The sequence below is a fragment of the Lissotriton helveticus genome, chromosome 7 (assembly GCF_964261635.1).
Source record: "Lissotriton helveticus chromosome 7, aLisHel1.1, whole genome shotgun sequence".
Taxonomy (NCBI): Eukaryota; Metazoa; Chordata; class Amphibia; order Caudata; family Salamandridae; genus Lissotriton; species Lissotriton helveticus.
The window spans coordinates 1,388,774,859-1,388,797,160 of record NC_136068.1 but is presented as its reverse complement, the minus strand read 5'-3'; the positions used below and the strand labels follow the sequence as shown (position 1 = coordinate 1,388,797,160).

Below are 22,302 nucleotides of genomic sequence, written 5' to 3'. Positions count from 1 at the left end.
TTAAGAGGGAATGGTCGGGAGAAACAAAAGGTCAGGATATAAAATGTAATACAGTGATTGGGGTTGACCGTGCTGACAAAACTTTAGTAATTCCCAGAGGAACCCTTCCTTGCAATCTTAGAATAACAACTGAGAAAACACAATAAGGATCTAAACCCATGACTTACAGTTTGCATGCAGCGGTTTGATACCAATAAATAGATCACTGTGCTATATTAGGACTGCGACTTATGAACTGGAAGTAACAAAATGTTCTGAGTGTCAAAAGCAGTAGCCCACTTAACTATCTACATAAAATCTGGGTTATGCATGCTACCCGATGTGCTTTGCAGTAGGCACATTAACACTCTATGCTACTTTATGGGTCAAAACTGTGATTGAACAAAACACAAAATTCTTCCTGCACTGCATTAAAACACCAGAGTTATATTACCACTAGAATAACCCCCTCAAAAGTGATGGGTACACAAAGACAGCAGCAGGTGTCTTAACCCTATAAGATAATGTATAATGCAGCCTTTTTGTGACCAATTAAGTAACGTTTGCCCTTGTTGCCAATTTCCTTGCATGAGGTTTTTGTTTTAAATAAATGTTAAATTGACTCTCAACTCTGCTTTTCAAGCTCTGTCCCTCGTAACCCCAACCCCTTTCTTCTGCCACACACTGAGTGACCCCTCATTTATAGGTTAGCATTTACAATATTGCAGCCCTGCTTCGGCTCCGACCTAGCCCGTTGGGGAAGCTTCTGCCAGGGACTGCATTATCTGACAGCAGGCTAGACATAACGCGCCTAGTAGTTTCCCTTTTCGCATTATAAAAAGGGACTGCCTCTCCCCGCAAGGGTTCTGCAATTACCGGAGATGAGTTGACCGGTTGTCCTCACAGCTGCCCCCTACTAAGACCAGAAAACAACTAGACTGGCTAAACACTCATTAGGACTGCCTAGTCTCGCCTCTTTCTTATGTTTTAGGGGAATGTCGCCGCAATTATGTTGTGTGAGGTTAGGGTAAATAGCCACTGCACCTCGGGCTTGTGATTGAACTTTACGAAGACCCGCCCGTGGTCCGTGTCGTAGCTCCGACCCTGGCTGATGCAGCCGCCACCTTCATAGGATGTGGCTTTCAGCACAGCAGTGCCCAGCGCTTCTTTCAGCTGCAACTCCATGTCTGCGGGGCGCTCTAGATTAGATAAAAGTCTGTTAAGGGAGTATGGGCTAGTTAATAACCGCACGTGGTTCTGACAAATTTGTAGCCATCTTGTAATGTTCTTGGCCAAGCCTTCTACAACGATGCAGCGTTGCAATTTTATTTTAGGGAATAGTCTCGTCTTTGTGTCATAATTGTATTTATATGGCGCTTACTACTCCTGAAAATGTATTTAAAGAAAGACAAATGATGGCAACAATATTTAAAAACGTTCGCTTTCTCTGCAGAGTAAAATATGCTCTCGCAAAGAGGGCCATTATCAAAATGTTATCACGATGCAATTAAACCGAACTTGTGGGAGTACTCGTGTGCCCTCTTACTGAAATACGAATAGCCTCTCTTTGATGTCCGTCGTGTGTTTGAATGGTGCTTAATTTCCGTTCCATTAATTGAAAACTTTTAACTATTCGCTATTGTAAATTGTGTCCAATAAATAAACAACGTGCTATTATTTTGCTGGGGCGGTCTTCGAGAGCACAAAGTGCGACGAAAACAGACGCCACGCTGCTGGTTGTAGTATCTTGTATTTCCCTTTAAATGTCGTTCTTGCATGCCTTCATCCCTCACTGGTCTGGAAGCAATGTCATCCGCAAAATGACAATTCGGGTCTGCTTTTGGGCCCCAGACGTCGCCGCCTTAGAACGGTACTTTCCTCAACATGCCATTAGACTAGACGAGTATAACAATCAATAATGCGGTACCTTAAGTAATAAACTAGCTGAACATGGCGCTGTCATTTTAAAAGTTAAATATAATACATCGAAATATTAAAGTGTTATGCGATCATTTAAAAAAACACACTCCTGTTTTCGTAGCCTCATTTGAAGTTTCTCTGTAAATGTAACCATATTACAAGCATTCCAAGATGGCTACCTCGCTTCCCTATGTCTGGGACGGTCCTCGTCTCGCCGTGTCTATTGAAGAACTCCTACTGGCTAAAAGCGAGGCACGCAGGTTGTCAGGGTAATACGACTTCCAGCTTGAACTGTCTCCTGTCTTGCATGGCCTGCAGAGCACTTGCTCTAGTGGTTGATACAGAGTTACGGGTACCGGGCAGGTCCAAACGTAGCAAGTGTACCCTGTAAGAGGTGGAGCCGAATCAGCGCTTTCTTTAGGTAAGTCCAGGAGAGGAAACGCGCCCTGTTCCTAGACTGCTGTCAAGCAATACAAAGGATAGAGTCCACAATATACGTTTAAAAAAGTATTTGCTCGGGAGGCCGAATGCACTAAATAGGGGAAGACATGCTAACAACCGAAGTTTCTCTTAATTCTTATGTATGATTACATGCATATGGAGTTCAGTTTTGTCATTGTGGAAGTATTATATATTTTCTTTGCGGTTGGTTCGATTATTTTGTGCAGGTTATATCTCTGGGGCACTAAAACAGGTAAGCGAGACTGCGAAAACCATCATTTGCCTCCAGTACATTTTGGGGATTTATAAAATTAACTAAAAAAGGTAACATCTTCACAGGTTGTAGGTTTAACCGAATGCTTCGATTTCTGGCTCTCTGTATTGAGTGACTCGACATCTAACCATTTAACCAAAGAGTTAGAAGGAAGTATGAATGAATGAAAGATTTCTGAATGGGATGGTTACTCCACCAAATGGCTACATCTTTAGAGGCACGCCATAACCGGCCCACTAGTGAGAGAAGAAAACGTGGATTTTTAGGGCCTTTCTGAAGATTGAGTCTTGAGAATTGGCCCAGACTGCCAGCTGGAGCTGGTTCCATTATTTGCTGGTAGAACCGAAAAAGAGAGCCCACCATTCCTAACCTGATGGAATTTCGGTAATGAGGCAGTATTTTTCGGGGGAACTTAACCCTTGCAGATTCTTCTAATGCACCTTACTCCAAGGTATCCCTCACCTAGGGCACACCTCACCTTATCATCTCAGTAGCTTATCATCGTTGAAGTACAATGTTGAGGGAGCTTCGCCCCTTCCAATCTCTCATTTACATCACCCTTGCAGAGCACTCTGCTCCCCGTATCTACTTCTACGGGGAACCTCACCAATTCCAAGCCTTCTCTCTGTAGTAAATTAGAATTGACACACGCATATCAACCCTGTAGAATTCTCTGCCAGGGTACATTACACTCCGGCAGATCTCTTTTACAGGTCATATGTCCCCTCATGGACCGATTCCTAACAGGTTAACTCTAACTCCATGCTGCTCTCTCTGTCCCAGAATATGTTATGTATATTTTTTAAGTGTGCATATGCCAGAGCTTCAACGAGTACAGAAGCAACTACATAACGGGAAGTGGATAACAAGGGATGGACAAATCCATTTATTGTTTAAAGAAAACAGTTTTCAGTTTTTTTATGAACAGCTGAAAGGGAGGATTGATCTCATCCCTCAAATCCCTACAATTGGACGATAACATCCGGATCGTCCCTAGAACTTTTTTTGTAGATTGGAAAAATCACCGCTGTTGACCATGAATGGGGCTAACCTATCCTTATAGCAGCATTGAACACCCCCTTTACTATGTTCGCCCATGTACCTGAGTCTGACTTATAGAGGTCCGAAGGTATTTCATTCGGCCCAGGGGCTTTTCCTGCAGGCATACCCTTAATCGTTTTTTGAACTTCTTTTACCTTAAAGCGAGTGGTAAGGCACTCTGTTCCCATGGGGGACCAGTTTGTTGAGTGCATAAATCTGTCCAAAGTGACTATCCACCAGTCGGCTGGAATTACAAACTCTATTCTTGTAGTGTTATTGTCTTTAAAAAAGGAGGTATTTACTACCCTCTAGAATTTTGCTCTATCAGCTTGTGCGCTCGCCTGTGTAAGGCCAAGGAAACATAATATTGCAGTACTCAATTTTTGGCCAAGGAGTCTGAATCCAACCACATGTTGGCATTTAGATCCCTTGCCTGCAATGTTGTAAAGTGAACATGTGTTCAACGAGCATGATACTCTCTTACTGACACCAACATCTTACAATAAATTGCCCCTTTTACTTGCTGTTATGTTATGTGATAGGAAGAGGTGTGGCGCCGCGGCCAGGGCGACTGACTCCGGAATCAGATCACGGTTCGATCCCCGGCATCGGCGGCAGATTAGCCCAGCACCATGTGACTCTGGGCAATAGCTTGCTTAATTTTCCCGACGGCCCCCAGCGCCTAGAGACCCTAATGGGTGATTGTGCGCTTTGCAAATGTGGATTATTATTATGTAGCACAGCTTCTCACCAGAATTGTACATATGGTTACTTAGTATGTCACCAGAATTTATGGTGCTTGAACACTTCATTCCTCTCTGGATTGTAATGGTTGTGTATTAGTGTGATCCCAGTCTCCTACACTTTAGAAGTCTTAAATTACTATTATCATCACTCGGTCTGTCCCTGACTGGAGCTTATATTCAAGCGTGCACTCATTCCTGCCCCAAGTAGGAGAGTCTTTACTTATTGCCTCCCAATTTAAGTGACCATGGCAGATTGGAGGTTGCATGCATAATCTGCTACCTGGCGCGTCCGCATAGTGTCCACTATGTCAAGCATTTGTAGGGTTCAAGAGCACAGCGTTTTTCTGAATTATTGACAAGTTTGATGTCAAGTCAATTAAAACTTTCTTCGGCCACGTTCTGGCCATAAATGTATCCTACAAAAAGGGACACATTCATATTTTGGGTTAAAACTACACCACAGATGAAATTAAAAACTCAATTAAAATACATTCACATAAAAAAACATATTCAAACAGCCCAAAACATTATAGTTAGCACACCAGATTGTTTCTTTTACGGATTGCCCCTGATAAAAAGCTTGCAAATCCATAACATATGAGTGGGAAAGGAAGCATTTGTAAATAGATCAATGCTGATCTTACTTGTGCAAAATTGCAATCTCTTAAAAGTGGTAGAATGTATTTAGCTCGCAACTCAGTATGAAAATCACAAAAAAACAAAAAGTGCAACAAGTCTTGGATCTGAACAATTATCACATGCACATTTTTGCAGGGTACCTGGCTTTGAAAAACCCTTAGGTGAAGTTAGGAGCCAGTGGATACAATTAAATCTAAATCTCGATAAAAGAAATCGATGATGCATATTATTAACAAAAGACCAAAAAGGTTGAGTTAAAATTCCAGGATTTATAATCATTAAATATCTACATGTAGGTTTCTGCAGTTCATTTATTTCCCTATACAATTGTCTCCTCGTTAAAAATTGTGTTTTTGTAATTTTTACAGCTTCAGAATGCAGCTTTCTTGGTCAGTTAAATAGCTCCGGTTGCCCGAAAGCAGAAAGCTGCTGGGAGACATATTTTAACCAGGGAATATCTGCAACTCTGTCTAACATCATGCAGTCCTCCAAAATAGTTTGGTTGATGTTTGGCTTATCTCTAGACCAAATTGTTAGCCGCCATATCAGGGGTGCTACAGCAATTCTATCTGTTATATGTAGCCCTGCCTTAATTCCTCATGTACCATAAAAGCTGGAGTGCTAGAAAGAGCAGCTAAGAGTTTACGTAGATATTTATTTTCGACTCCTTGGACTTAATTACAATCCTGGTGACCCCTTTACCGTACACTGTCATAGCGACACATTTCTCATTGTAAATTTTCAGAAGTGGTTGTATGGGTATACTCCCTAATCTTCAACCAAAATTCAGTGAAGCTCCAGCTGCTCTTGCAAAAGTGTTTTTCTTTAGCACACTCTGTGCTACCCAAGTGCCGTTTTCATCGAATAACACACCCAAATATGGGCATGTTGAAACATTGGTTAGCATTCCTCCTTTACATGGAAGGTATTTTTTCTCTCGTTATAAGTTACCAAGTGACATGTGGGATTTAGTAAAATTTACTGCAAGGTCAAGAGCTACCATAAAATCAATAAAATAATTTACTAAAGATTTCAAAGCAACCGGGGCCCTGGCAAGTAAAACTGCATCATTGCTTATAAAAGTGCTGGAATCAATTTGGAACCTACTCTAGGGATGTCTAAACATGAGTTAGATAGCACTGCCCCCAACTTATTCATATATAGAGTGAATAAAACAGGTGCAAGAATGCACCCCTGCCTCACTCCTTTTTACCTTCCACGTATGAGTTAGGGAGCCATTCTCGTTATACCTTACAGAGGCGGACAAATTAAGATGGGACCAGTGCAGGAAACATACTAAATTCCTATCCATCCCTATTTCCAGCAACTGTTTCCGTAACTTAGACCTGTTTATCCTGTCAAAAGCGGACGTCAAATCCATAAAAGCCAAAAACATACGTCCTTTTTTCGCTAGGGTATATTTACTAGTATTCATGAGTAGGTTCATACAATGTTCCACTGTACCTCTGCTCTTACGAAAACCAAATTGTAATTCTGACAATACATCCTTTTCTTCCAACCAGGTGCTTAGGCGATCTAAGATTACTTTGCCCATTGTCTTTGCTGCAGAGTCCAACAAAGAAATTGGACGATAAAAGCCCGGACAGATAGAAGGTTGCATGCATAATCTGCTACCTGGTGCATCCACATATGGTCCTGTATGTCAATCATTTGTAGGGTTCAAGAGCACAGCGTTTTGCTGAAATATTGACAAGTTTGATGTATGTTTGTGGTGTTCTGTACTATGCAGTCTAACTTCACGAACCGTGCTTTTTGTCTGAGAGATCTTTTTACTGTAGTTCCATCTCAGTTGTTCTTGTGTATCATATTTATTACTTGTTCATAGTTTGTGCCCCACGGAGTATAACTTCGTCCATGATCCCAGACCTCTCTATTTTCTTGTTTGAAGGATTTCAGTTCTTCCTCTACAAACTCAAGGGCATTTTCTGGTGTCATTGACATGTATCTGTGTCAGTATTATTTTCTGTACAGTTTGTAACTTGTATCTTTTGTTCTATTTCCTGACTGTGCCAGTGCTAAAGATACATGCTAGTGACCTGTTCTCAGGGATTGACTGTTATAGTACAAAGTTTAGTTACTCCTCGGCCACTGATCAGGCACTGACTTGATGGAGGGTGTGTCTGGACATGTTTTGTGCAGGGTTGTATTCTACCGTTGCTTGTGTATTATTTGAAGTTGTATTCTAGAAATGCCATTCCTCTCCTCTAGATATGGGACATAATCTTTGCCTTGGGATTCCAGTACATGGTTAGCGCAGCTTAATGACCTATCACAACTGTGAAGTGCATTCAATATCACAACTGGTAATGTTCCCAGGCCACACAACAGGTATACTCTTTGTGTCCACAGAAGTGGGAGAAATATTAAGGGGCATTTTAAAACATGCAAAATAAAGAAACGGGGTTGCTCTGCTGTGCACAGGTGGAAAAAGAAGCACAACACAACTGTGTTTAAGGGCACTGTGAGTAGCTGGGCAATGTATTTACTTTTCATCAGTGCTTTAAATAGAAAAAAAAGAAGTGTAGATACTCCCTCCACTGAGCTGTGGACTAGCGTCGGAGCCAGCAACAGGTAAGGGCGGGGCGAGGAGATCAGCATTCAATTAATCTTCTTTCTCTATCCTCTTCTGCTAATCGGTTTATAATCAGCTACATTATTTCAGTCCCCACTCCTTATACCAGGGATCTCTAACCTTTTTGTAAAAAAAGCTACTTATGATCAATTAAAATCACCCTGGGCTACTAATGTTACTGGTATTTTAATAGTGACCCCATAAGATACTATTACATTAGTGGCAACCTCTTGCAAGATTACCAGCAGTGATTCCCTTAGTGCAACAGCCACAGTTGCTTGCATTTATGTAAAAAATAGAAGTAATATTAATAACAAGTGTCCTGAATGCTGCATGCTTTATCACTCAAAACAGCTTTAAATATATTTTGAAAATCCATTCACTTTTCTCTACATTTCAGCTTATGATTTCTGAAAATGCATACATTTTTGTCTTCAACACACAGTCTCTCAATTAGCAGCTTGAGCTGCATAGAAGAGACCTACTTATAGGCAACTGGAGAGCCACTGGTAGCTCATAAGATACTTGTTGGAGAAGCCTGCATTACGGCTTTCCCCTTGGCTGCTCCTTTGTGTACCAAGTATATATTTTTACTTTCCATTGTTGGTATTTGACCCTTTGTGATGTTTCTGCTTTCTCTTTTCCTCCACCTCTTCCATTTTCCCTCAACTCTCTTACCAGTTTTTTCTTTCCCTTCCCCCCCCTTTGCTTTTTTCTTCCTGTTTCTCTGTTGTTTTGTCCTCGATTCTACTTTTCTTTTGCTTATATTTCCATTCTTCCTTAACCCTTGTTATTTTTTCCCTACTTAACATTTCTCTTGTCCTATTCTATCCAGGTCCCTTCTGTTTTTCTTCCTTATATCTCAGACTCTTTCTCCAACTTCTTGTTTCCCTTTATTTTCTTTCTGTTGATAGGTTTAATTTCTTCTGTTCCTCTCTACCTTACTTTGGAATAACCTGAAAACTGCTGTCCCCTCCTGTCCTTCCCTTCTTTCCTTCTTTCCCATCACACCTCCTGATGCTCACCATTTGTTCTATCTTGATTCCCCTTAATCTTGCATAGGAGGGCTGGCCTACAAATGTGTTGTGGGATAAGAACCATCAGGGTTGTTGGTCTGAAAGCCAATGAGGGTGGGAAAGGGTCAGTGGGATCATATCATACACAATACTTGACATGTTCTGTTCCCGGTCCAGCAGACGTTTCAGGGGCCTTGTTATTTGGAGGGTTCTATAGCTGTTTCAGCTCTAAGCTTTGGCTAATGAGATGGAGGGGACTGAGTGCTGTGAATGATATTTTTAGGTCTCGGCTAGCGTAGGCTGCGCATGCGCAGTCTTGCTGGCGAGATTTAATGTCTCTGAGTAGCAAGGGTAAACCCCGCCCCTCTTCTTCAATGGCTGGCCTCCTAAACGGCGGCCAGCCATTGGAGAAGAGGTTTCCGTGACATCATTCTTTCCATTTAAGCCCCGTCTTTTTCGGATTGAGGGGTGTGTTTTTTCGTTTCTTTCTCTCCCCTTTCCATTGGCTGGAATGTAAAAACAACAGTCAAAAACACGCCTGTTGTTTACATTCCAGCCAATGGAGAAGAGGGGAGAAAGAACCCCCCCCCCCCTATCTCAAAAGGACGTGGTGTCTCCCCCCCAACCACGCATGCTCGCCTCCTGGAGTAGTTTTGTGAAAAGATTTGGGTGACGCGGAGTGGACGTTTGCTCACTTGTATACGTTCCTCTCTGCCATTTTAGTCACAATTGTAGCTGTTTATCAGATCATGGGCATCCCCTACGTGCCTGGGGCTTGGATCAGCAGCGATCGTTTCCGGGGTGCCTGGAAACCGAGGAGCGGGTGTTAGAATAGGAGGAGCAGGTGAGGGTGGTGCCATTTACTCTACGGCTGAGCAAGGCTCTAGATGCCTTTGTAGTTTGCGCGATGCGTCCTCTGAGACCGAGCTTGGCCTTTACACGCCAGGGGTTGGGGATCGGCAGCGCTGCAGAAGGTGCGAGTCGCCATTACGCATCGTCTCATGTAAAGCGCCTTACACCTGGTAATCGCATAAATACATACAAGATGACCCTAAATTGGATGCGAAACCGAGCCATTTTACTTTGCCTCACCTGGGCTTTTAAATGTGTGGCTTGTGGCAGTGGAAAGGTTTTGAGAGGTACTTTGTGTAAAGCAGGTAGGGGGGGCAGTTTAATTGTGACAGCAGCAGCTAGCCGTTACCTAATTCTATGTTGTATCGTTGTTTGTTTTCCTTAGAGCTTTAAGAAGAACCTTCCCAGACTGGACTGCTAGTGCAATCGTTGCAGCCACCAGGTTCTTTCCCTGCGTCTCCCTGCCATAGCTCGGATGCCTGTTTTGCTTTTCCACTAGTGGGCCGGGCCTCTGCTCGGCTTTGTGCTCTGGCTCCGCTTGATGGCTTCCTCTCGCTGTGCTGTGTGACTTGCTCTGCTAGACAAAAAACTCCTGAAGCTCCTCTGCCACATAAGCCTTGCCGCGCTTGTCCTTGGTTCGTGCAAGCCACGACCGGGTCTGGTGCACACTGTCCCCAATCACAGTTTGCCGACGACGATACTCGAACCCCCAGTTCAAAGGTGGAAGTTCTTGCAGGATCTCCACGCCCACGAGCAGGCTGCTCCGTACTCGTTGCCTGGTTGCCACAGAAAAACTAGTCACAGCGTTGCACGATATCCAGTCTGGCGGTGACCGCCACTGGCTTCCTCAAGGTCGAGGACCGGTTCCTGCAGGTTCAGAGCTATTTCCTTTGCCGTCTACCACTGTGCTGCCCCGACTGGTTCGCTTCCTCACCGCCCAGAAGTCCTGCTGTTCGCACGGCGCCGTACTTCCTCCTTCCCGATGCTCCTTCTGGCTTCTCTACGAGCAGGGTGCAGCGACTCCAATGCAAATCTGACAGCAACGAGGTGATTCCAATAAGATGGGGGTTTCTATGTCCCAACAGCAACCTAACGTCCCTTTTTGAACCCCCCTGCCACTTGCCTCTCTTCTCCGATTGGGTGGCTATCTGCTTGTTTGGGGCACCCAATCCGTAGCACCCCCCCTTCACTTTTTGTGGGATTGTGGGGCTCCCCCACTTGGGAGGCGTTTGACACAGGGCCCTATTGGGTCCGGCTACACCTCCCCGGCCAGTGTTTCCATGATGCACTTCTAATATGGTGTCCAAAATTAACGTAAAAAGTCTGAACAAGTCAGCAGACTCTGCTGTTTCCTATTTGAAGCAGTGCCGGACTACGAACGACGTTTTCTAGGGGTTCTGAGGCAGTCATTGGTTACCATGCGTGCAGTAACCTCTGTCCATGGTACTGTCTCTCCATGGTGTCCCACAGTACTGGCGCTCTCAGGGGCGTAGCTGAGTGACTCACCTTTAGCATTTCATTTATTCATGCGTTCAGAGCAGTAGTAAGTGTCATTTATTAGTACCATTAGGCCGGCTGTGTGTGTGGCTGTGTGTGTGGCTGTGGCAGTGTGTGTGTGGCAGTGTGTGTGTGGCTGTGGCTGTGTGTGTGTGGCTGTGGCTGTGTGTGTGTGGCTGTGGCTGTGTGTGTGTGGCTGTGGCTGTGTGGCTGTGGCTGTGTGTGTGTGGCTGTGGCTGTGTGTGTGGCTGTGTCGGTGTGTGTGGCTGTGTCGGTGTGTGTGGCTGTGTCGGTGTGTGTGGCTGTGTCGGTGTGTGTGGCTGTGTCGGTGTGTGTGGCTGTGGCAGTGTGTGTGTGGCTGTGTCGGTGTGTGTGGCTGTGTCTGTGTGTGGCTGTGGCTGTGTCTGTGTGGCTGTGGCTGTGTTTGTGTGGCTGTGTTTGTGTGGGTGCAAATGCAATAGGTCTCGCATTTGCGAGAGATTAAGCTATTGGCATTGTAAATGACAATGCCATTTATTTATATGTTTTAAAAAGAAAAATAATGTCATGAGCAATGCCAATAGCTCTAACTTTAACAAAGACGAGACCATTGCATTGTAAATACTTGTTTACATTTCCAGTACAGTACATGGAGCACTTTCAACTTGCCTCGATTTTCAGTGGACATACAAAGCCTTGCACTGCTTGGCTCTGCGCTTCCTCTGTGGCACTCCTGGATAACGGATCCTACTACCCCTAGGGTCGGACTTGGGTAGAATATAGGCTCAGGCACCAAAGTAAAAGTGCCCCTCATTGGTGAATCAGCGGAAAAAGTGGCCCGTATTTTCCAATCGGGTCCGTTGTGATTTTGTAGAACTGGAGGGATTAGTGCTTGCTGCAGGCAGTGTTTATGCCATCCATCCCCTGTGCTGTTGTCTCTAATCGTACACCTGGAGCATCCGTTTCCTTGGCGCTTCTGACCCTGATCAAGGCCTATGAGGTGCATTAAGCATGAGCAGCTCTGTGATGACGGCAGATTGACAGGCTATTCTTACTACTAAATTTGCGTGGGTGGACACATGCAAGAGCGGGTAGGTAAAGGGGCTTCACTACAGACCACCGGGCGTAAGCAGGAGGGCAAGTTGCAGGACAATAGCATTGAGGGCAGAAGGTAGTGGCAGCAAAATGAACCATGGAGGACAGGAGAGAGGGGATGGGGCATAGACCTTGAGCAGGTAGAGTTGAGGTAGCAGGAACAGGCGGCAGCCAGTCATCTGACCACGCTAGGCAGATGAGAGGGACAGTGGTAGCTCAGTAGAACACTAAGCGTAGATCTGAGGGGCAGTGGCAGGTCCATGGAATATGGTGGGCAAAAAGGAGGGAGCAGGTGCAAGCACACAGGAAATGGAATGTGGGGAAGGAGCATAGGGACAGCAAGCTAAGCACAGAGGCTAAGCAGAAGGGCAATGATGGAGCATAGATTTGGGCAATGGAGGGCAGGAGGAGTGGGCAGGGACATCAATCAAGTTAAAAGGAGAGCAGTGGCTGCACATCAGGCAATGCAGGGCTGGAGGGAGGGGTCTGGTACATGAACTCAGACAACAGACGGTAGGGAGAAGGTGGATGAGGCAGCAAGCTAACTGTTCATGGCAGGTAGGAAGGGCAGTGGCAAAAAAACGGCCACGCCGCTGTAATGAGGCTTGCGGTGCATGGATTTGGACAATGGATGGCAAAAAGGGGGGACGGGACCAACAAGGTTGGGTAGTGGCAGCATAATGCCAGGCCAGACCCTGCGTTTAACTTCCCCACCACCGTGCTTTGTGATGGGTATTTTACTTAACATTAAAAAAATACCTTGAAAGTCACTGAAAAAAAACGAAAGGTTACAGTGATTTTATACTTTGGTTCAGATTGAATATGCACAAAACCATAGAAATTCAGCTGTTATAGTTAGTTATTTCAAGTAACTCTAATTCATGCCCTAAGGTAACTATAACTCATGCTTTCGCCATGCACTGCTAATTACCCCAGATATTACATAATTCATGACATCGTCTGACATTATTGATAATATCCCTGGAACATTTGCAGTAAAATTATCGATGAGAAAAATGTGCATCGCGAGGGCGCAAGTTGTCGTTCACTTAGGGCACGAGTTATAGTTACTTGAAATAACTATAACTGCTGAATTTCTATGGTTATATTCGTGTAAAATCTGAACCTAACTATAACATCCCCTTAACCTTTGGGTTTTAGTGAATTTCTAAGGTTTTAAAATTCTAGTTCCTAACTATAACGTCCCTGTAACCTTTAGTTTTTTCTGTGGGAAAATATAATAAACTCTGTGCTGCTTCCTACATTTCTTCCAACTTGCTTCCACCTCACAGGGTTGGTGCTGGGTGAAACAGGCGCAGGACCCATATATAAAATAATGAGAATACTTGCGCCACTGCGCAAGAATACTCCCAAACTCCTGGATGTATTTTAACAAAATGTAGTAGGCGGACTCGTTTTGACTTCCTGGGTCTTTGTATATATTTTTATCTCTCAAGTTCTAGCTTTCCACCAAACTTTGCGTAAATCAGAACATCTATTGGGGCTGTGCCTGTGTCTACATTTCCTGTAGGAAAATGAATAGGGAAATGTGTTTTGGGACCCTCCTTTTTTTCAGCTCATGCTTGACCAATCACCCTGAAACTTTCCAGGAAGGAGCTGACGTGGATGAGCCGTTTTTTTCTGATGAGTGTCATGGAAATTTGAATAGAGTCAAATGGCACCAACGTTATAAGAAACCACCCAAAAAATGTCCTATGGAAACACGACTACCCTTTCAGGCTTAAAGTGCAGCATAAATTATGCAAAAAGGAAACCGAGAACTCGCGGAAGCTCCCTACAACACCTGCTAGAAAAACAGACATTTGAGATAAGCAAATTTACAGTGTCGCTGGTGATGTAGGGTGCTTTATACAGGAGCTGCTCTTGGCCTAAACTTGGTAACAGCCCAGAGTTCTCTGCTTCTTTTTTCATAATTTTAGAGGCACTCTAAGCATAAGAGTGTATTGTTTTGACTCATACTGGGTGCCCCCTTGTGTCTGGACAAAGCTAAACCTCTCTGAAGAGTTGTAATAACACGAAACACATATCAGGGGTTGTTTTTATTCATTCCATGTTGGCTTGGATGGTATTTTACAAGTCCAAAGATGTAATGTGCCTAGAGTGGTAAAAGGTTTTATCATTTCACAGCAGCTTGGCCGAGATATCCCTAGCTAATCCTATGTTTCTAGACTTTACTGGACAAATGGCAAAATACTTTATCCCTTTTCTAGCTCGGCGTGGATGGCACTGTGCTAATCCTATGCTTAAAAACTTTGCTAGAAAAACAGACTTTTGAGCTTGAGGTAACGGGTTTTTAGGAACCCGGTGGTGCCAGGGGATAACACCCGAAGACCTCTGAGTTCTCCCTGTTCCGGACCACAGAAACACCGAGTCTTCTAGCTGAAGTCAGAGATCGAGTTTTATTGGTAGCTACCAAGTAACACGTGTCCTAGAAACACGACAACCCGGGTCGCGTATTCCCAGGAGACTGTTCGTTTTTACAGAACCAGCTTTCTCCTTATATACAGAAATAATAGCTGCAGGCAAGAATTCTTGAGTTTACGATATGGTTATACACATATTTCTACAATAATACAAAGAGCGAAGTCATGTAGGCCAACCCATATTTTAGACGTCCAGTTCGTGATGGATTACCCGGCCAGGCCCGGAACTCCCATCAGATATCGATGAAAACCCCAATAAAGCCGGGTACCTCCTAGTCATAAAACTGGCCATAAACAAGGAACATGGACAGGTGTGTGTGTAGAAAACATGGCCTGTACGTAGTGAATGGTTTGTGGCATGTTTATGCATTGATGCTATCTTATTCGGCCACTGGGCGAGGAGCTGCCCAAACAGGTTCGGCTGGAGGCAATGGAGTCAGTTGGGACAGGTCAAGGGGGAGTCAGGGAAGGTGGACGTGTCCTTTTAGTTCAAGCTCGACCTTACTCAATTGACTTATCATGAGGGCAAGACACAAGATGGATGTCGTTTACAAAATGGAGTCTAAGGGGTCGGGACGGAAACTACGATTTAGGGGTGTTGGCATCCCTCAATCATGACGCAAATGTATAGGGATGATGTCCTAATCATTACCGGTCCGTCGACACCAAATTCGTCGTGGTACGTTGATATTTCGTGGCACGGGTATTGGATCTCGACACGGGATAACAGCAGGGTCCAGAATTTCAGAACCACAGACCCTCCTTTTGCCCTCATATAAGGCAATAACTCGTGTCAATCTGAGTCCAAATCTGTATAAATGAATTCGTGGAGATGCTGCTGTAGCATCATTCTGTTGCTCAGTTCGTCCCTTGACACAGGCTTCCTTACACATGGATTAGCACAGAGGCCACATAGTGCAGGAGCGCACTGTACACACAGGCAGAACATAAACAGAAGCGCTAAGATCATCCCAATGAAGATCAATGTTTTCCATCCCCAGGCAGTGATCAGTTCCCAGAACCACCCTAGCAGAGACCAATCCCCTTTTTCTACGTGAAGGGAACCAGATATTTCGTGTAGTTTAGAGATGGCCTGGTACACTGTCGGTGCATTATCAGGGATGAAAATGCAGCAACTGGATTGGATCACTCTACATACACCACCACGGTCTGCAAGTATGATATCTAGGGCAACCCTGTTCTGAAGGGTCATAAGTCGATCCGACTGAAGTTCAGTTGTTAAGTTGCCAAGGGCTCCGGCCGTTTCGGTCACGGCGGATTCAACTATCCTCGATAACTGGCGAATGTTCCTGCTGTTCACCATAGGCCCCCAAAATGGCAGAAAACCCTTTGCGAAGTCTGCAAATTCCTGACCCGCAGTGTCGTCTTTACTCACGACACCCCTAGCTGTTCTCGTCCGATGGTAATCTTCACTGGCCGTGTAGGTGGGTGGCAGCAGAAATGAGATAAAACACGTGCCCGAGAAGTCCGAGGGCAACCATGTATAGGCTTGGTCATGGCAGACGAAATAGGTGCCCTTAGCTGCCAAGAATAGAGGGGAAGTTCGGGAAGCAAATACGTATGTTTCCGTGCATACGCTCTTTCCTAATTGTGCTTTAGGATCCCTGCCAATACCTTGCAGACATAAGTGACCTCGGTGGGGCACTATCCAAACTGGGTGGGATTTCTTTGCTGTCTGGCCCTTACTCAAGGAAACCCCATACTTAGTTACGTTCCAACGACTGTATGGAGTGAGTTCATCTTTGGGAATCGCTTGATATGTGTCAATATCCCTACTCATATTTCTTATCCCTGCCACTAGTGCCTTGTTGCTGGAATCGCTCTCAGCGGAACGGGGCGGGTATGGTTCTAGGGCGAACAGGAACATAGTCTGGAAAGCCCACAGAGAACCATAATAACTGAATGGCAGGATGAAGTATGGGATACCCTTATCAGTTGTGTGCGGCATGAGTCCGCATATCCAACAGTTCGAAGTGTTCATTATGGACTGGTGTTGGTGTAGGAGTTGGATGAATAAGTTGTTTATAAATTCGAGTCTTCTGGCAGACTCGTGTTCAGGTAGAGGGTGAAAGGAGTGTGGAGAGATAGTAGGAGGAGGTGTTGGCCGAGTGTCATTTGCAAAGGTAACTTGAAATGTGAATAGAGTATAGCCAATCAAGAACATCGTTATGCTGCACAACATTAAAATACATATTATCAGAAACCTTTTTCTGGCCAGTACTGTGCATAATTGCCTTTCAAAGTTCGTGAATCTGGTAGGTCTCTCTACCCTTGGAAACTCCATCCTCTAGTTGCTGCCCGCGGTGGGAGATTGATTCTGCCAGGGAGTGCGCTCTGTTCAGTCTGGGGTAACTCCCTTGGACCAACCAGAACCGTTGACCTAAACGTCCCCAGCTGCACTCCCCAGACTTCAACCGCGACCCTAGCAGCAGAACTGGATGGCGGTTCGAAAATCAAAAAATGAGCAAGTTCCCTGGGCGAGAGAGCTGAAAAATCAAAAATAGTTCATGGGGGAAAGGAAAATCACATTAATTTGCCTTTTTTTTATTTTTTATTAGTCTCTTTGTTTCGACCTTAGATTATATCGTTGTTTCCCAGGTACGGTGTGGTCTTCAAACAATGTCTCAGGTTCCGTAGTGTCCAACTGCATTGACGGTGGCACAAGTCCTTGTAAAATATAATCACTCTCCTTTTCGGTACCAGTTCCTTTCAAACGTGCATCACTGAAAGGGATGAAGCGAGGTATGGACTCTGTCTCGGAGTCGGCAATTCCTTCCTTGACCCACCGGTCGTATGGAAGGGGCAGAGGGACCCGTTTACAATGGGTCCCATGGATCCAGTTCTTCTTTCCTTCCACCCGAACGGCTGATCTCGTGGACAGAAGAACAAGGTATGGTCCGGTCCACCTGGGCTGTTCGTTGTTCGTGCGCTGAAAATTCCGCACCAGCACCCAGGTGCCGGGTTCGATGGAGTGACCTGGATCATCAGAGGCTGGCGGAGAGGAACTGTGAACCTGTTGGTGTAAAACACGCAATTTAGTTGTTAATTCGCACAAATAGTCAAGCAGTACGGGGTGCTCTATTTCGCTGAGTTTCTTTGGCCTTGGCACGCCCCAGACGTTGGCTGGGCGGCCAAACACTATTTCATGGGGGCTAAGTCCTAATCTGGAATGGACAGTCGTTCTGGTCGACAGGAGTGCTAGAGGCAGGGCGTCAGGCCATTTAAGACCTGTACTGGCTTGGATCTTGGCTAGTTTGAGTTTTAACGTGCCATTGTAGCACTCCACTAATCCAGCTGATTGGGGGTGATTTGCAGCGTGGAATTTCTGGTGTATGCCTAGACACTCACACACTCTCCTCATCACACGTCCCACGAATTCACTTCCATTATCACTCCAAACTATTCTAGGCATACCGAATCTAGGGAAGAACTCCTTGACAAGGGCTTTGGCAGTTGACAAGGCGGTGTTGTCCTTAAGAGGATACGCTTCCACCCACCTGGAGAAAGCGCAAACAACAACGAGCACATACTTCAGGTTGTTGCACCTCTCCATGTGGATGAAATCGAGCTGCAAAACCTCGAACGGATACGTTGGAGGCGCAAAATGACCAGCTGGAGTTGGGGTTCCCCTACCGGGATTGTGCTTCAAACACACCATACAGTTTCTGACCACATTCTCTGCACATTTTGGGATATTACTATTCTGCCATACTGGGGCCAATAGTTTACAGATTCCTTTCGTACTGATGTGCGCAATTCCATGGGCCATTGTTACCACTGCAAGTACATATGCGTTAGGTAATAGCCATCGCTGGTGTTCTGACAATTCGACCCAACAACCATTCGCATCTAATCTACCCTGGTTTTCTCTCCATTCATTCACCTCTTTCTCGGTGGCTTCAGCTTGTATAGTTTTCACGCTTTCGATGGTGTCCTCACACATCCCCACATCAGTAATCCATCTAGCGGGACCTACAACACACATCCGACTCATTGTGTTCCTTGCAGTCTCTTTCGCAACCTCGTCTGCAAATGCATTCCCACGGCCAACATCGTCTTGAATTTTTCTGTGTGCACTGCATTTCACAATTGCAACTTGTAGTGGCAAGGTCAGTGACTCGAGGAGCTCATTAACTAGCTGACCATGTTGTATCTTTGCACCATGCGACGTCAGGAACCCACGTTCACGCCATAATCTCCCAAAACTGTGAGCCACGCCAAAGGCGTATTGGCTGTCAGTGTACACATTCACTCGCTTTCCTTTCGCCAACACACATGCTCTTGTGAGTGCTATTAGCTCTGCGGCTTGTGCGGAATTGTGGGAAATGCGCGCGGTCTCTATAATGGTATGTAATGTCGTTACGGCATATGCTGCAGTCGTATCCCCATTCGGCAGCTTGAAACATGAACCATCAACCCATAAAGTATCGTTGCATTCAGGAAGGGGAGTGTCCTGTAAGTCTACTCTCCCTTTGGTCTCTTCTTCTGTCCTAAAGCAGCAGTCCTGTTGTTCGACCTTGTCTGTCTCTGCCGGGATGGGTAGTAGCGTAGCGGGGTTGAGTGTATCGCACCTCTTTATGTGAATGTGACTTGCTAACAGTGTTAGTTCGTAGCTGGATAGTCGAGCGCTAGTAAGATGTTGTGTCTTCGTCCTGTTTAGCAAAATGTCTACTGCATGCGGGACCATAACGATCAGAGTATTATTCATGACTAACCCAGCGGACTGTCGAATGCAGACAGCTGCTGCGGCGGTGGCCCTCAGACAACTTGGTAGTGCCTTAGCCACAGGATCTAGAGTTGCCGAAAAATACGCACATGGGCGCTGTTTGTCCCCAAAGTATTGTGTTAGGACTGATAATGCACAACCTTCCTTCTCATGGACATATAATGTAAAAGGCTTGCTGTAGTTGGGGTTTCCCAACACAGGAGCCGAGCATAATGCATCACGCAACTCGTTGAAACTTGTTTGACAATCTTCAGACCAGGGCATAGAATTGGGCGTGTCTTTACAGAGTAGTGCCAGCAAGGGTTTAGCTAGTAGTGAGAAATTCGGTATCCATTGTCTACAGTAAGATGTAATGCCCAAGAAGGCCCGAACCTCTCTCTGTGTCCTTGGGGCACTCAGTTCTGCAATTGCCTGTATTCTTTCTGGTGTCAGTCTCCTTCCCTCCTTCGATAAGATGTGACCTAGGTAGGTTACTTCTTGTCGACAAAATTGCAGTTTTGAAAGAGAGACTTTGTGCTTCATGTCACATAAGTGACGCAATAAGGACAATGTAGCTTGCTTGCAAATTTCTTCAGTGTCTGCAGCGATCAGCAGATCGTCGACATACTGAATCAGAGTTGACCCATTAGGTAGAACAATTGTGTCTAGTTGTGTTTTCAGGGCCTGACTGAATATTGATGGGCTTTCGCAGTAGCCTTGAGGGGCGCACTTGAAGCGGAAGCTTCGTCCTCCTAAATTGAAGCCAAAAATATCTCTACTCTCCTCAGCAATCGGGATGCTGAAGAAAGCGTTCTTCAGGTCAATCACCGAAAACCAAGTGGCTGAAGCTGGAACCATTGTCAACAAGGCAGTAATGTCGGGGACAACTGGAAACTGTGGAAGAACCACCTTATTCACTTCTCTGAGGTCGATCACAAACCTGTACACAGGGGGTTGTGAAGGATCGGTACGCTTTAAAACGGGCAAAACTGGACTGTTACAAACGTTGCCTGTTGTTTCTTCGATGACATCTTTCTCAATCAGATCATAAATAATCTTCAACAACGCCTTTTCGCATTCGCTAGATATTTTGTATTGGGGAATACGTGGCAACCTAACGTTGGCTTTCAATGTTATGACATACGGTGCTATCTCTAAACGGCCTACATCATTGGAACCATTAGCCCAGAGTATATCCGGAAGAGATGACAATTCAGTTGGAATATTTTCCTTTGACAAATACATGGGAGAAATGACTTTCTTACCTAAGGTAAGTTGTACTCCCACGGGAGAACAGTACAAAGTCGCATATAACCTCTTTAGCAAATCCAAACCTAACAAATTTTCACCGCAACCTGTTGTAAGAATGAGGGGTGCTTCTAATTCGCATGGGCCAACAGAAAGGGACATGGGACTAGAGATCGGGTTTCTAACAGGGGCGCCAGAGAAACCTACTGAAACATTCATTTCGCCAGACAAAGGTGCGCCAGGAAGTTTCGAGTGCATAATAGAACTTTTTGTAGCACCAGTATCCAGCAGAAATGGCTCTGACACTCCTGAGGTAATCACCTCGACATAAGGTCCATTCTGATCTACTGGAACTGAAACGACTCCCTCTCTTTGTCCATGGCTGTCCTAGCAATTATTTCCCTCATCCTCGTTTTCGGTGTAATAGTCGTCAGCATAGTACTGAGCTGACCTAGACGATGTATTATTCTGTTGGTCAAAGCTGTTCATGGAATTCTGAGGCGGAAGAGAAGTTGTATTCTGGGGGAAATTTCCACGGCCCTACCCCTAGGAGCATGTTGAACACCTCTACCCCTTATACCTGAAATACCGTTTAAACGTCGCGCAAGAGCCAGACAATTACCTTTAAAGTGACCCTCTTCCTTGCAATATGCACATTGATTCGGGCCATACGGAAGACGCTGATGGGAAAACTCGTTTCCTTGTGCGTTTCTCGAATACTGCTGTGGTGGGTGATAATTAGGCTGACTAGCCGTACGAGGCGGATAGGCCTGCTGGAGAAGAACTTTAGTTTTTAAATCTTTCGTCTTTTTGTCTACCTTATCTAGCTCGTCTTTGCGCCTATTTTCATAGTACTGGGCTGTAGCTAAAATCTGTGCTGTCGTAGAGACAGCCCAAGCACTCTCTGAATCTTTCAGTTTATTACACAGTTCAGGAAGCAGATTATGTACAAATTTGTCTACAAACAATCTTTGACCACCCTCGGTAGCCATATCCTGACCACTATGATCCGTGAAAGTCTCCTCAAATCTCGTGAAAAAGTCAGACACATTCTCATCTTTCTTCTGCTTGCACGCAGACAGCTTATCCCAATTTACGCGTAATTCAGGCATTAATGTTTTCATGTACGCGATAATCCTACCGGGAAGTTTGGCTATTAACGGCTCAGGTTTAGAACCACCTATTTGTCTAGCATCTATAGCGGTAATATTAGCCCATGAGTCACCTAGTTCTTGATCATGATCCGTATGACGGATTTTACTCCATAAAGGGTGTGGAACAACATTCCCAAACAACATATCTACATCCGCTAAATTCATTATACATGAGCTGGCAGTCTGCGATAACTCCTTATAATACCCAGTCGGATTTTTACGGGGATCAGGTAATGTCTGCTTGTGTGCTAAAACTTCGGATCTTTTCCAGGGGACATGTACCGATACACGCTGGAAATGTGGCAGAATTGGTGGGTTTACATTCGCATCACCTTCCCTCCAAACCGGAGGAACCTCTCTCATGGGGTACTGTCTCGCTTTCTTTCTACCTGATACGTCGTCTTCGTACAATGATCTAGAGGCGTTTCCCTTACTCCTATAAGAGAACAATAAATCTATCGCTTCCTCAACTTCGGCACCTATAATCATACCTTCATGGAACTTAAAACGCGTACGCCATAGTTCGTTCATTTTGCGTTTGGGATAATTTGTCTCCAAATCTTCACACAGATATACACACATCTCTTCGAATACGTATCTCTGAGTGGGTGCATCCCATTGACGGAAAACTTCCATAACAGACTGAACATCATATCTA

At 45.0% G+C, this 22,302-nt stretch overlaps 2 protein-coding genes across 5 annotated transcripts in view; one reads left to right on the top strand and one right to left on the bottom strand.

Annotated features, from left to right (window-relative positions):
* Positions 1 to 2,198, bottom strand: part of LOC144770305 (ketosamine-3-kinase-like) — a 246,190-nt gene extending 243,992 nt beyond the window's left edge. The window contains exon 1 of one of the 3 annotated variants that reach the window (XM_078654706.1): positions 2,079 to 2,198. Coding sequence is in view for 1 of the 3 variants with exons in the window: in XM_078654705.1 (XP_078510831.1) it covers positions 1,024 to 1,164 (141 nt within the window). In the remaining 2 variants the exon portion in view is untranslated. Of the gene's footprint in view, positions 1 to 855; positions 965 to 1,023; positions 1,195 to 2,078 lie in introns of those variants that run through there. The other 2 variants (XM_078654705.1, XM_078654707.1) reach the window with 2 other exon arrangements.
* Positions 2,149 to 22,302, top strand: part of TBCD (tubulin folding cofactor D) — a 2,437,462-nt gene continuing 2,417,308 nt past the window's right edge. The window contains exon 1 of one of the 2 annotated variants that reach the window (XM_078654702.1): positions 2,149 to 2,320. The gene's annotated coding sequence lies outside the window, so the exon portion shown is untranslated. The remainder of the gene's footprint in view (positions 2,321 to 22,302) is intronic. The other variant, XM_078654703.1, reaches the window with a different exon arrangement.